General features: G+C 42.6%; 1 protein-coding gene across 3 annotated transcripts in view; it reads right to left on the reverse strand.

Moving 5' to 3' along the window:
* AKT3 (AKT serine/threonine kinase 3) overlaps positions 1-15,805 on the reverse strand; it is a 162,077-nt gene that overhangs the window by 135,442 nt on the left and 10,830 nt on the right. For 2 of the 3 annotated variants that reach the window (XM_056344203.1, XM_056344204.1), the window contains exon 2: positions 11,142-11,296. In XM_056344203.1, coding sequence (XP_056200178.1) covers positions 11,142-11,187 — 46 coding nt within the window. In that variant the 5' untranslated portion in view covers positions 11,188-11,296. Of the gene's footprint in view, positions 1-11,141; positions 11,297-15,805 lie in introns of those variants that run through there. The other variant, XM_056344205.1, reaches the window with a different exon arrangement.

Raw genomic sequence — 15,805 nt, forward strand, 5'->3', positions numbered from 1 at the left:
CTCACTGTGCAAGATATCATAAAGAGCTTGATCCTTCTCCAAATTTTGGTATACAACCAAACAAACCCAGAAGCAGGCTTGCAAAGAATAGTTTCAGCCAAAATCTACTTTTACAGGAATTGTATCAAATGTAGCAAGAACTCTATGGAAACTCTACTGCAGAAACCCTATGGAACGCTCAAGACACTTAAAAATGAAAGTTATCTGTTGTTTCACTGATTGTCCACCAACACAGTATGCATATTCTGAACTCTGAGAACCGTAAGTATAATTTTAGTCTTGAGTAAAACCCAGAAGCCAACAACTCGCTAGACTCAGAAGGATATCTGTCTATCATAAGCTTTGGGTGGTTTTGGGGGTTTTTTTGGTTTAAAATACTCTTTCTAAACAGCTTCCAAACTCTAAACCCAAGAGGATTAGAAAGCTACTGTATCATTTGGATTAAGGAACCACTTAAATGTTTCAGACATTAGCCAAGTCAGTATTCTGTTAAAAATTACTTTGCTTAAAACCTATAAACATACAGGAAATAGGAACCAGCTAATCTCCCGGTGGAGTTCTTTAATTCAATCACGTTTAGGACTAGCACAGGGAGTAAATCAGTGGCCCTTTTCTAAACATGGACTTCGAAGAAAATCATCTTGAAATACAAACTAGTTGTGCTGCTGTCTGGTCGCAGTGACAACCTGGGGTTGAGGTGCGGTCTATTAACCCATTTCTTCTTGCAAACGAGGGAGCTGGCCCGTCCCTCCGTGCTGCCGCTCGCGCGTCCCCACGTGTGCCAGCACTGCTGTTTGTGCAGCTACATGGTGAGTCAGGTCAGGGAAATGATCCATCTGAAAGTTAGCTTGGAAAATTAAAATAGATTTGTTTTCAGCCGGTAAGTTTCCTGGCATGATTCACCGTGTCACCATTACAAGCACAAGTGCCAACGCAACTGAGCAAGGAGAGGACATGACACTTCCCCCATCTCAGCTACAGCTTCCACTTCACACAAGTTTCAAGTAAACATGGAACTGCATCTATCGGGGGCAAGTTCACAAGCTCCTAATTAAAATACAGTAGTTGCTGCTGTTTCTCAAACTAAGATTAACTTGTTCTGAAAAGTTACCGATGTATTATATAAACTGGCATGATAGTATAAAAGTTAGCACAGTTCAAAAGAGAATACAAGCTTTAAAGCAAAGCAATCCATGCTGTACAAAAGCACGCAACTTGGTTAAGTATTTTCACACATGTAAAAGTTGTACCAAAATCCATCTCCACAGTTTCATCAGGTCAAAAGAGGGCAAGTATAGGTTGGGATGTTGCCATGTTCCTATGGATTACTCTCCCAGTGATCACAGGTCAGGGGTTTCCTCCAGTCTCTCTGGAAGACACCTAGCAAAAAAACTTAACCTGAAGAATTGATAAAGGACAACTGAGTTTTTTGCATCTTATTAACATCCTCCCTTTGTACGCTCTAACAGATTTCACCTCCCCCTCTGCAACACATCAGGAGGATAAATAAAACCCAAATCCACTGCTTCTCCATCAGGTTGAACTTCAACTACTGTTAGACTCATTCTACTTCCTCTGCAAACAGTTCTATTTTAAAAAAGCACGAACATTGAAACGTAAAGCACTCAGAAGTTTCAAAGGGATTAACAAACTCACATTCAGGAAGCCTCCAAGGCAAAGTAGCAATACTATTTCCATTTTATCTGTGGGAAACTGTGACTTGGACAAATTCAGGTTACAATCCACAATACTGAGTGCCAAAGTTAAGATACTGTTGGCCCAATTCTCTACATCATTTACCAGCCTACACCTCTTTCTTCCTTACATAGCTGTTCGTGAGTTTATTGCAACCAGTAGCACAGAACATTCGTATGAAGTAGCAATCGCTCTCTCCCTGGTGGTGTGGTTCTCATTATCCAGGCCTAGTTAGCAGCTATCTGTGCAGACTATTCTCCTTTCAGTAACTTTCTTAGCACGCCAATGTTGATAGAAGACCAGCAGGAAGCTAACCCCAGTATAATTTTTACACTTCAACTGTGCAAATGTGAATAACTGAGGATTACGCAGTTTGCAATTTCAACGTAAAAATGCTAACAACAACTAACAAAACTGGGAACTTTTCAATTTTAGACGGTTAGTATGCAATTATACTGTAATTCAATATTTTTCGGAAGACTACCTCCAAAGGCAAAACAGGCAATGTTTTGAAAGTGAACTTCTGAACCTATCTTGAAAAAGGGAACGTGTTTTCTTATCAGCGTGCTGGCATCTGACACTCATTTCCTATCTGCCTACCAGTTTTAAGAAAGCACTCTGCAAGAAAGCAAACTATAAATTCTGAATTTACAGTAAACAAGATGTCAGTTGCAATGATCTTGAGTGCAAAGAAATGCACTTAGATTTATAACAAGTAAGCTAACGCTGCCCTGATTGGCAAGGGAAGTTATCAATAATAGCACAGACTAGCTGGGACATAGCTAGAGATGGTACTAAAGAGGTCTGGAAAAAAGTAAGACTGAAGGTACACCTACCTTACAGAGAAAGAGCATCACATCTGAAGCAAATCTCCCAATTATCAACTATTACAAGCTCCAGCTTACACTGTGACCACACCTCATACACTCCCACTACCAAGGGGCTCCTGGTCCATAGGAACAGACGTGACACTGCAGCCGAAGCAAAGCTCTGGAAACATGCATAGGTAGTACAGACACCAAAATTGTAGCACCTCTGGACAGATTTGCTCCTATAGTGCCACATATGTGCTGATGGAGACCTGCCCTGAGACCCAGGGAACCCTCCCAGCGCAAGTCAAGGTCTGTGCTGCTGGAACCCAGCCACACCGGCTTGCCTGTGATTCAGGAAAGATCAAAATGTTCTCAATAAGCTGGTGGCTGAATAAATCCCCAACACTACCATCACCTTCTTTCCATGTTTTGGTGGGAAAAAAAAAACCTCTCATTTTGTCAACAGATTGCAGAGATGCTCATGAAGGGTCAACAGTTCCTCTAAGAAAACAGAAAGCAATCGAGACAGCATTCGAGTGATTACAAAACCTTCTTCCCTTGTCCTCCACCTTCTATTCATTCCCTAAATCACCACCAGCCTGATGTCTTCCCAAAGTTTATTTTTCAATATCTCAATTTGCAGTCTCAATTGCCTCTTTGATATCCATGCCCTAAAACGTCTGACTTCTCAGTCCAGCCCTAAAACTCCTTCAGGACCTAGTTTCAAGTCACAGCTCCTGACCTTATTAATGTTTTTGACGGCTGCAGCAGGGGTAGTATAAAAGAAGTGGGTCCCACAGAGGCATAAGCTGATTGACTTAGCTGAGGTGAGAGCAACAGGTACATGGACTGCCTCTGAAATAAAAGAAAGCACAAAGACTGGGCAGATTTGTTGGACTGGCACGTCGGTATATTGAGGGAAGATGATTTTTTGATGAGGTATCACAAGCAAAAGTGACATAAACACAAATTAAATTAAGTTTGATGAACAGATTACAGTATGCCAAAGGTATTACACAGCATGACTATTTAAGCTTTAAGTAAAACTAAAAAGTAGGAGTTGTATTAATTAAGAAACACGTATTTGTGAAACAGTTCCTCAAAGTCTTCCCCAACAACGTATTTTCGACATTTGCTGGTCTTGCAGCGGTGCCAGGCCAAAAGGGTTCTGGAAAAGGACAACGAACCATTAACATCTTGCTTCCCTAATCCCTGCAACAGGGTCAACCTTGCTCCTTCGGAAGTACCACCTTCATGGGTAACAAACTGGTATGCGTGAGAGAAACCAGTATGAATGGAGAAGACCTTCAGAACGTGAGCAATAAGGCAGCATTCATTACATAGGAAACGGAACAGACATACAAGGCTATGTAACACCAGTGTGTCCAGAATACTAAAAAAAAAAAAACCAGAAAAAACACACCAAACCACCCACCAAAACATGGCCTAGGTCTTTTCCTGTGTAACAAGCAACTTGTTGTCGGGATCAGTAAAAGCACTTTTCTACCATAAAACTCAGGATGTGCAAAAGCCCAAAGCCCAAGGTTATGAGCGCCAGAAACATGCCTTACAAGCCACTGAAGGGATAATGAACAGGGATTCTGTTTAGGTACTGAGGCTGTTCAGCTTCTTTTCAAAAATCTAAAAATCAACAGCACCAAGGTCAAACATGTTGATCCTCCCACAAACGTTCCACATTAAGAATTCCTTATTAATACAAACAAAAGATAACACCTTACTCCCTCTGAATATATTACTGCATCTTCTACCTGATGTATGAGTGGTAGGAACTAATAAATTTGATCCAAGAACATGCACAGAAATTTAGCCAGTACTATCTACCATACAGCTCCATCTAGAAAAGTGTCATTTTTACCAATCAGAGTCACAACCATAAAACCACTTAAAAACTGGGAACAGGCTGTATTACAGCTACATTGAAACAAAAACAATTTTAAAAGAAACTTAAAAATTAATCAGCCACACACAATTATCTAAACTGGCATTCAGCAAGGATATTGCAGAGAAAAAACTTGAAACTGTTTAAAATACCTTGCCTTTCAGGCTTCAATTACTATAGCAAACTGCCTTTACCTACAGAAACTGCTAATAATCCAATGTGGAGAGCTGCAAAAATAACACTTATCTATTTACTACCTAAAAAGCACCTGGAATAAACAGTTATTTAGCAAAGGGAGCACTCCACACTCATCCTAGTTACATCAATTTTAAGATTTTTCACACGGGTCTGACCTTCCTTCAGGGACAAGAAAGGTGCAAAAGGTTATTCCAAAAAGAAGAGCTTTGTACTCAACTCCAAAGTGAACGGGCTGGAGGAAGAGCGCAGAGGGTCCTTCTCCTCTCCCAGCGGGGCAGCCGCAGGAAAACAGCCTCTACATACACAGTTCTCTGCTCGTAGTGTACATGGAAGCAAAAAACCCCAGTGTGTGAGGTCTCCCCAGCTGCAAGCAGCTTTACAGATTTACCTAAATCCATTTCTACATTGAGTGCACAATACAGAAATCTCTGTTTGAGAACTTTAAAAAAAAAAAAAAAATCTGGTTTAGATATATGAATGTATAAACACGTATACAAGAAAGCTTGCACTGTTGGGTTTTTCTCTCTTTTGTCCTCACGGAGCTACCTTTCACATTCATATATTTGATGGGAACCTTAGAGTAATTCACATTTTCTATTAATGAGATAGAATTAGAATAGAAAGAGTATAATAAGAGAGGCTTATTTCAAGTGGCTCATCAATGAAGACTTTAAACTACTATTCACTAGGACAATTAGAAAAAAAATAGTTTAAATTTCTTCTACTTTGTGTAGCAGATGTTCAAGATAGTCTATTTAAATTTGTCTTTGTTAGAGGTGTGTTAAACCACTCAAATAATTCAGACAATCTGCAAACAAGATTTCTGACAGGTTGTGAATAACACTCAATTAGTACCATAACTTCTGAGATTAATTTTTCAATCAAGGCATTCCTGCTCCCACCCCAAAAAAAAAAAAAAACCCAAAACAACAACAACCAAGCATACCATGTGAACTCAATCTCCAGCATGTATTTTCAAAATTAACATCTGTTTGTTCTTCGTTCAACTGTAAAACCCCATGTCCATTAAATTAAATTACTTAGTTCTTTCTCAAGAACTAAGGTGGGGGCAGGGGGAAGACATGTTACCCTAAGACTGTAAATAATTTGTACTTTAAACAAGGATTGTATTCTTATTTGGAAGAATACATTTATTCCACTACACTATTTCTTTTTCTTGATAGTAGATACAACAACAATAAATATTTTCCACATGGTTATTTCTTCAAATCTCATGATAACCTGCATCATGTCCTTATTTGCAAACATGAAAACAGACCAGTAGTTGAGGGAATATCATCATAGTAAATCAAACACATCTTATTCTATAAGCAATATGAGCTTAGAAATCTAACACTACTTCAGATAATTCAATTCTGGATACCAAGAAGTTATGAAAGGCTACATTTAAATAAAACAGGAAAGAAAAAAAAAAACACAAACAAAAGCACTGAGTGAAAAATTGTATTACAGTATTTCAGTGATACAGTTTACAGGACAATCTCATTACAGGAAAGCTTAATGACATCTGGTTTTTACCACCGTCTCATTACATCAAGTTTCTTAAGTTATCATGGTTATGCCACAGCAATTTTATACTTCAAGCTCCCTCTCTATAAAATTGGTATACTAGTACTGTACTTCAGGTGAGCATTGCAAGATAAAATAGTGAGATTCTATTAAAGTCACCCTCATCAGCAAGTCAGATATATTATCAATTCAATATAATTTGGATAAAAATGTACCCTGTAAGCCATGTAAAGACTGCCATGACAAACAGCATTACCTAATGTAACACACTTGAACGCAGAAGCCCAAACAGAGGTATGGTAATTGAAGTATGACAACAGAAGCACTGGCTTAAACAGACAATATTTTGCTTTATCTTTAAATGATTCAGCCATCTTGGTATGCCATACACATGAGGTATATCCTCCCCAGATTAAAAAAAAAAAAAATACTTACTCTTTCAATTAAAGAAAAAGTTAGTCGACAGGTTAAATTTAAAACTGGGTCCTTTAAAAAGTTAGCATCTGTGTCAGTTTTTCCTTTGTCCCAAATGATCTTTTAATAACATGGTAACAAAGACTGTTAAACCTTTTCATATGTTTAAACTAATTGAAATCTTGTGCACAGGTTATATATAAAGAAATTAGGTTGCAATTAAGTATAGTTATTAATGATTCTTAAATCTAATTGTTGTGACTATTATAGACCACAGACAAGGTCAACTCTACAACTCAGGAAACTTTAGCTTTAAAGAAAAAAAATACCACGTGAATTATATGCATAAAACCCACTTTTGTAATGATTATCACTCTCATCATACTACGCATGTTCCTCCATTTAAAAAGACAGCTGTTTTCAAACTGATAAATTAAAAACACATCCCCCCCATAAAACATTTTTAATTTAGTAAATACGGTAAAAACATGTAAAGGAAAATTACAAATACTAAATCTTACGGTAATTTAAAGCAAACACTCTGCAAAACATTGTGCTTAAGCAAATCCAAAATGTAAAAGTCATTTCAGCAATTACTGCAGAGTCCTTACACTAACTGCATAAAGGTCAAATACGTGTTTTAACTTCTGCGTGTCAGCAGCAAGGTTCAGATCCCTGTATTTCAGATTTTTAGTCAACATCGCTTCCCTTTCACCTGTATTCATTAGAAGGGAAAACACTGGTGTCATCTCAAAAGGAAACTCACAGAGGAAGACAAACACACTTCTCTCCTCATCTGGCTACAGGAATAACTGGAGAACAGAGAGGAGAAAGAAAAGTCACTATCCTGAAACAAAACACACCGAGCCAGCGAATTGCAAGAACATCTTTGCAGCAGCATAGGGACACATGGCCGGGAGATGCTTGGCACTTATCACTAGATCCGAGACAGTAAGACACAGACGACCGTAAAAGGGTCCATACAAAGTACATTCCCACTCTTCTTGCCCAAGCAGAGGCTCTGCTCTAAGCCTGCTCCTCTGGCTCTCCACTCGTACAGGTTCTGCCGCCTCACGGGATACAGCCGCATCAGTCCTTTCATTCCGATAAGAGCACTTTTGCAACAAATCTTCCCATCACCCTAGTTAATGCACTTTCATTTGCAGTCCTGGAGTGCACAAACCTGGTTTCTTTCAGATGAAAATAAAAAACCCCACAAGATGTACTCCGGGAGCACCACCACTGCCACAGGGGCACAGGAGCAGACAGGAGCCAGCCCAAAGTAACCCTCACTTTGCTCTGCAAGCGTGCTGTTGATAGCTACCAGGGCCCCACCACCCATTACTTCATTCTCTGAATCTGCTCTCACTGGCTGCATCACCTGCCCAGGCAGCCCCAGCTGCTGTGCTTCAGGGTCTCCTTCCACCTGTGAGACGGGACCTGACTGCACCTGAGGCTCAGTGAGCCTCCCAGGCTTTGCTTCCCCTTGGGTTTGTGTCTTCTGCCGGCCAAAGCTCTCACCTCCAGCCCGTTACCTCTGCCTGCTTGGCCATTCACATAAACACCTAGTCTCCCCACACTGAAACTTCTTCTCCTAAAGACTACTCAAAGCCCGAGTACAATCACCCTTAATTAAGCAAAACTTAATTCTGGCATTCCTTAACTTTGAGCGCTGACTGATTTTGAAAGAGCAATACTTCAACAGGTCTATCATTTAAGCGGACAGAGAAAACCAGAGCACTGAAGCCAGCTGCGTAGCATCCCATTGACGCCGCAGCGCTCAACCGCAGGGTTAAAAGCTGACAAACACATAGCCCTCAGCCCTCTGTTACTGACATGGATACAGCACGAAGGACAATAAAGCAAACATTTTCTCAGTGCATTTCACAGCCATTAAGAATTGTATCGCAGTGCCCTAACGGACTCTGTCTTCCCCAGCCTCCTCCCGCACCTCACGTCAGATCCCCAGCTCAACTTTCAGTCCTCCCCTCTCACTCTCCATCCAGCTCGCTTCAGCCATTACAAAGGCGGGTTATCACATTAGCCATCTCCTCCAAACCATTCTTCACCCCACTACTTTCAAGTCATCCTCATACTCTTTAACCGAGCTGTGAAAAAAAGGTTGTTCCGTTTTTTCCTTGTATCACAAACATTCCAGGCTGCTGAAGGGAACAATTTTAAAAGCTCCCAGGCTATACCCACATCACCAAGTAATTTGGCATAATAGAAGCAGATCAGTCAGCTGGTGCCCAGGCTCCTAAGTTCCCAGCGTATAGGGTTTACAAGTTTTATTTCAAGTAAAATTCGGTCTGGAGCCTCAGATGGAATGTTGCAGCACACGTGTGGCTCAGGGCTGTCCTGGCCGGTGGGGCTGGAGCTCACTCGGTGTCCACCTGGAGAAGAGATCCCATGCTCAGGTTCCTCCAGGGGGATCCTGACTTGTACCTTCCAAACCCACCCTGTGAGCCCAGCCAACACGTATTGAGTAGGGCTGATCAGAAAATTCACTTCAAAACTCACAGGACGATAGGTTGCAGAAGCAGGGCAGCTCTACCCAGACCCCCAGTGCTTCTTGGTGCAGAGAGACAATATTCAGCTGTCAAAATAAGAAGTGTCCACTGAGCACATTCCAGCTTTCAGAATTTAGATTAAGGCTGATCCTTTTTTTTGTTGTTGTTGTTGCCAAGAAAAAGTACTTAACAACTTCAATTCTCTTGCTCCCAAGCAAGGTCAGGGTAGAAGTTGTAATTACATGTACAACCGTTGATTTAAATGCTTACAAATTCCTGACATTGGAAAACGCCACTGCACTTTTCCTTTTGTTTTCAGAAGCAAACAAAATGAACGCTTTAATCCACCAACAACCAGAATAAGTCAGACACAGAAAATTAAGGACAATATTAGGTCTATCAAAAAAAATTCCACTTAAACCTACACAGTTACCTATAGTAAGAAGAAAAAAACAGCCATCCATTCAGTCAGAGGTAATTAAAATATGAAAAAAATGCACGTCATGAAATGTCTTTACTTAGAAAACAATTACTAACAAAACTGACATCAAAATGTCAGCTCAGCAGGCTCTTCTTCAATTAATATAGTAAAACAGCATGAGGAGGAAAATCTTTATTTTACATTTCAGAATTTTAAATATGCAGTAAGACGCTGAGTTTCATTGTATGTTGTCCTTTTCCGGACACAGTGATTAATATGCATATCCAGTGCTCACAGAGTTGCTATCAGGGTGTAATAAGAATGAGCAACATTGCATCAATGAACTGATGTCATGCAAAAGAATATTATTTGGATCATCCTAATCATTCCAAGACATTTGAAATAAATTTATATGACATCATCAAAAAAGGAAATCAGATACCCAAACCAAGTAAATAACAAGAAGACTGGAAGGAAAAATAACTGAAAAATTTAAATAGTTCCTATCACGTAGAATTCGATTTGTTATAAGTATACATTCCAAAATAGGAAGCAGGCCTTAGGCTTCATACAGTTTAGCCCATTTTCATCTGCAATACCCATAATGCACCCTGAAATGCAATTTATGCAGGAATACTAACAGAATAATAAAACTTTTTCTCTCATTCTCTTGGCTTCTTTGACATTTAATGTCAATCTGCAGTAACAAAGCTAATAATGATCTTTGTCTTCACACACTGCTATTGAAACAAAGCATTTCTTTGCAAATTAAAGGGTAATTTTGTTCCCACTATTCCAGTCTAAATCTTTCTGGGCTAGAATCACAGAAGCTCGTGGCATAAATCACCCTATAATCCAGATCACCTTGTCTCTGCAAGAGAGACGATGTTCTTTTGGAAATCATCATGTGCACAACCAGAACGCAAAGCAGATCAGCATGAAGCATGGAAGATTTCATCCGAAGTTCATTGCATGATACAAATGCCAGATATTTCTAGAGGTTTCCCATTCAGAGCTTAACGTACGGCAACCTTCCAAAATCTGTAAATCGCATGGTGACACATTATAAAGCGACATCTCAAAGACTTTACAGGCACTCAAACGTAACAAAAAATCATACCTTAGACTGGATTATAATTAGGAACATATTCTTTAGTCATATGGCTCCCAGGTCTGCAAAGTAATTAGGTGTATGCTGAGCTTTATGCAAGTATTATGTTGATTTTATGGGGATTACTTGCTTTTGTAATACAAACTGAACCACAGTTATTTCAGCATCTAGAAAGTTTCACGCCCAGTACCACATCCACAACAGCTTCCAGGCAACCCTCTACTGTGCACCTCTATTGCTACCTCCCCCAGCTGGCACAGCAGCCTACTTAGTCCGATACATCGGTGACAGCAGCTGCGACAGCCAGGTTAAGTGGGAACTGCTGAGTCCAGCTTCCTCTTCACTGCCAGTTACCCCCAGAAACGGGGCAGTGCTGAGGATTAAGTATTAACAAGACTGAGGCCTTAATGGCCATTAATTCCATATGGTCAGATTAGCTTGCTGCAGATCAGCAGATAAATCAAGAACACTCACATGCATAACCATGTAATGCCACTGCGCACAGCATACGATACATCAGAAGAACTTCCCATTAAAAGGTAGAACTTACCCCTCTTCTGAACCCAGCCTTCCTTCACAATGGTAACATCGCTCATGATGGCTCCACTCTGAACCCCCAACTCAAAAGAGTCTTTCTTTGAGTTATCAGCTTGTCTGTTTGGCTTCTCTTCTGCAGCTCTTCCCAATTTCTACTGATGAGTCAGCCTGGAAGGAAATATTACAGAAAGAATTTAAGTCTTTTCTGGTTTTTTCACTTGACAGCCAACAAAAAAGTCTCTGTTGATGTCTTCAACTGACTGAGCTCATATTAAAAATCTGCCGTTTTTTTTTAATTAACCATATAACAGAATCACGTTTCTAGTCTTAGAGCACATTTTCCATGAACACTCTGATACTTAAGAGAAGCAGAATGTGTTACATATTAAGTTGTACGGCACTGTTACAAAATGCAGACAATAGAATTCTCTTGGACTAACGCAGAGGATGCTGTTAAATGAAAGGGTGCCGGTACTGCTTCACAGATCCAGCTCTGAACCCACGGCAGCTTTAACCATTCCCACATTTGTCAGGACCCATGCAACAGACAAGTAGCTCCTCTACAATGGCAGAAACCCAGCTTCTTAGGAGTACAAATTAACCAAAAAAAGCCAATGTTTAGTTTACGAAAAGAAGGAGCGCACATTCTCCCGAGGCTTTAAGCCAGGCAGTCACAACGGTGCTCTTTTCCCTACAAAACTCAGCTTGCAGGGGACAGAAGGGAAGTTAGCGCTGGAACAGGACATGCCACTCTCAGAAGCCACAGCCCTCTCTTCTGACCACCTCACCCCCAGAGCACCCAACAGCTGTGAAGAAGAGATAAACAGCACTACAATTGAGTAGGAAGAGAAGCCAGAGGGCAGGAGAGGTTTCCTTTTGCAGCAGGACTGCCTTTCCCCTCCATCCTTCAGAATAAAGAGAAGCATTCAAATAATGCTCATCTGGAAAAGGGTGGGAAGCCAAGAAAAGGCATGTCTCTGATGGTGGAGGAACATCCTTCAACGGCTGCACACACAGGCGCACACGTGTACACAGTGCCAGCACGGAACAGGAACGCACACGCACATTTAGTACTAGCAAATGCAGCACACACATCTCCATTTAGCAGACTGACCAACAAACGTAAACATGTGAAACAAACACGACTGCGCTAGAAGCAATCTGCTTAATTAACGAAGGGAGAAAGGACTGGGAAAGAAACCAGTTTAATTCAATCAAGTACACGCTAAAAAACAAACACTTCTACACATACAGGTTATTTCTTATTTACCATTCGAAAAACGTGTATTTGCACCACACAGCAGCTAGATGGAAGGCTACTTCTGTACGGATGCTGTGCCGTGCAAACAAAACTCGGTACCAGTAACTTTTTTCCAGCGGTATGCAACAAAAAACGCAGTACAACCTGATGTTACAGCAACACCGAAGTGTGTCCATTTTTCAGTTTTACTTTCAGCAAACTATTTTTTTTTTTTTTCAAAACCTTGCAGTATTTCAGCTGCGTAAAAGTAAAAGCCACGATGCTAAACTCATTAATACTGCAAAGTTGAAGTAAAATTCAATATGGTGCCTCTGAGACACCTCCATGGTGCTGGCAGATAGGACAGTAAGACCAACGCAGGCGATGCATCTTGCATTGGCATCATACCCTGTAGCATCTAAAAGGACACCGGACACCTGTGTTTACACAACTGCACCCTGCCTTAAGACTGAAATATTGTTTAAGCTTTCCTAAGAGTTAAAAAAAAAATGCTATGTACAAGGTTTTGGAAGAACATGAGACCACTTCGTTGTTCTTAATTGATCTGGCTAGCTTTAGCTGTTTAGACTTTGCATCACGTAAGTCACATAAGGCAGAAACACCCAGAACACACATTTCCACATCCTTCACCTTACTGGTGTGAAGAGTTATTTTCTGGGTCATACATTATCAGAACTTTTGTTTGCATGCTTCAAACCAGAGGTAAGGAAATCTATCGTGGAAGGAGATCCTGACAGATCGAGGCACGCACCCGACAGCAGGCTGCGGTTTTGCCGTTCTGGATCACTGCAGCACCGTATCAGCTCTTCATTACAAACACGCAAATCACTACAAAGCCAGAGGTGAGTGTCAAACAACCGTGACCTAGAAGTAGCTGTTCTCTGAAGGAAGCGTATTCAAATATCTAAGTACGATTTTCCTACAAGACTTCCATTGCATTCTTTAAGAAGTGATCACAGGTGAATTTTTTTCCAACTGTAAAGACAAACCACCAATGTAACACATAATAGTACTTAGCTTGGGCTGGTACATGCTGCAATAGGGTTTACACTTCTGGCAAATTTAATGTACTTTCCCATTTTGGTGTGTGCTTATGAGAAGTGCAACAATTTATTATTGTTGGCCGAGACTAAGCTATAAGAAAGGAACTTCTGTACTAAGCAGCAATAATCTTGTCTGCCTACATATTGATCATGAAGTCTGTGATTTCAGTAGACACCCAGTTTTAATGAATGGATTTATGCTTAAAGCTCCCTATTTACCCACTGATTACAATTAAATTAGTACTATTCAACCAAAATCTGATCTACGACGAATTTTCATGTCAGCCAGTGTCCCAACAATCTCAAGTGTATGTCTGTAGGACTGCATCCCACACTGCGTGTACTACTTTACTGAACTGTCATTAAAACCCCCAAAACACAAAAATCAGATAAAAATGGTGACAAAATTAACTGAATTATCACAGAATAACAGAATGGTCAAGGTTGGAAGGGAACTCTGGAGATCATAACCTAGTCCAAACCCCTGCTAAAGCAGGTTCACCTAAAGCAAGTTGCACAGAGCCACATCCAGGTGGGTTCTGAATGTCTCCAGAGAAGGAGACTGCACAGCCTCCCTGGGCAACCTGCACCAGCACTCTGGCATACTCAGGATGAAGTTTTCCCTCATATTCAGATGGAAATTCTTGTGCTGCAGTTTGTGCCCATTGCCCCCGGTCCTGTTGCTGGGCACCACTGAAAAGAGCCTGGCCCCATCCTCTTGGCCTTGAGAGATTGTAGACGTTAGTAGGATCCCCTCCAAGTCTTCTCCTCTCCAGGCTGAACAGGCCCAGCTCCCTCAGCCTCTCCTCATGAGGCAGATGCTCCAGGCCCCTCATCACCTCCGTAGCCCTCCGCCGGACCCTGCCCAGCAGTTCCCAGTCTCCCTTGACCTGGGGAGCCCAGCCCTGGACACGGCGCCCCAGGTGCGGCCTCCCCAGGGCAGAGCCGAGGGGCAGGGTCACCTCCCTGCCCCTGCTGGCCACGCTCCCCCTCACGCACCCCGGGGTCCCGCTGGCCCCTTGGCCACCAGGGCTCACTGCTGGCTCACGGGCAACTTGCTGCCCACCAGAACCCCCAGGTCCCCTCCGCAGAGCTGCCCCCCAGCAGGTCAGCCCCAGCCCGTACCGGTGCGTGGGGCTGCTCCTCCCCAGGGGCAGGACCCTGCTCTTGCCTGTGCTGAACCCCACGAGGTTCCTCTCCGCCAGCTCTCCAGCCTGCCCAGGCCTCGCTGAAGGGCGGCGCAGCCTTCGGGTGTATCGGCCGCTCCCCCCGGCTTCGTGTCACCTGCCCACGTGCTGAGGGCACGCTCTGTCCCCGCGTCCCGGTCACCGATGGGCAAGTTGAACAGGACCGGACCCAGCACTGACCCCTGGGGAACACTGTGGGCCACAGGCCTCCAGCTGGACCCTGCGCCGCTGGTCACCACCCTCCGGGCTCTGCCCTTCAGCCCGGTCTCAGTCCACCTCGCTGTCCCCTCATCCAGCCCATGCTGCCTGAGCTTACCTATGAGGATGTTATGGGAGACAGTGTCAAGAGCCTTGCTGAGGTCAGGGTAGGCACCATCCACTGCTCTCCCCTCATCTGCCCAACCAGTCCTGCCATCATAGAAGGCTTTTAGGTTGGTCCAGCATGGTTTCCTCTTGGTGAACCCATGTTAACTCTTCCTGATGACCTTCTTTTCCTCCACATGCTTAGAGATGACCTCCAGGATGAGCTGTTCCATCACCTTTCCAGGGATGCTGGGGAGGCTGACCAGCCTGTAGTTTCCTGGGTCCTCCTTCTTGCCCTTTTTGAAGCTTGCATTGACACTGGCTTCCCTCCAGTCCACAGGCACCTGTCTTGTTCTCCATGACCTTTCAAAGATGATGGAGGGTGTCTCAGCAAAAACATCTGCCCGTTCCCTCAGCACTCGGGGGTGCATCCCATTGGGGCCCATGGATTTATGGTGTCAGGTTTGCTGAAGTGACCTCTAACCCGAACCTCCTAGACCAGGGGGAAGTGTTCCTTTCTCCAGACTCCTCTCTTGCCTCCAGGGTCTGGAAAACCAGAGGATTGGCCATGGCAGCAAGGACCAAAGTAAAGGTGTTGTTCAGTAACTCCACCTTCCCTGTATCCGTCGTCACAAGGGCACCCACCTCATTCAGCAGCAAGCCCATATTTTCCATAGTCATCCTTTTCCTACTGATGTACTTGAAGAAGCCCTTCTTGTCCTTGCCCTCCCTCACCAGATTTAACTCCAGATGGATCTTAGCCTTCCTTACCACCCCCTTGCATGTTCTGACAACACTCCTATGTTCTTCCTGAGTGGCCTGTCTCTTTTTCCATGTCCCGTAAACTCCCTTCTTCTGTCTGAGTTTTGCCAGAAGCTCCTGC

Source organism: Falco biarmicus, chromosome 6 (assembly GCF_023638135.1).
Source record: "Falco biarmicus isolate bFalBia1 chromosome 6, bFalBia1.pri, whole genome shotgun sequence".
NCBI lineage: Eukaryota > Metazoa > Chordata > Aves > Falconiformes > Falconidae > Falco > Falco biarmicus.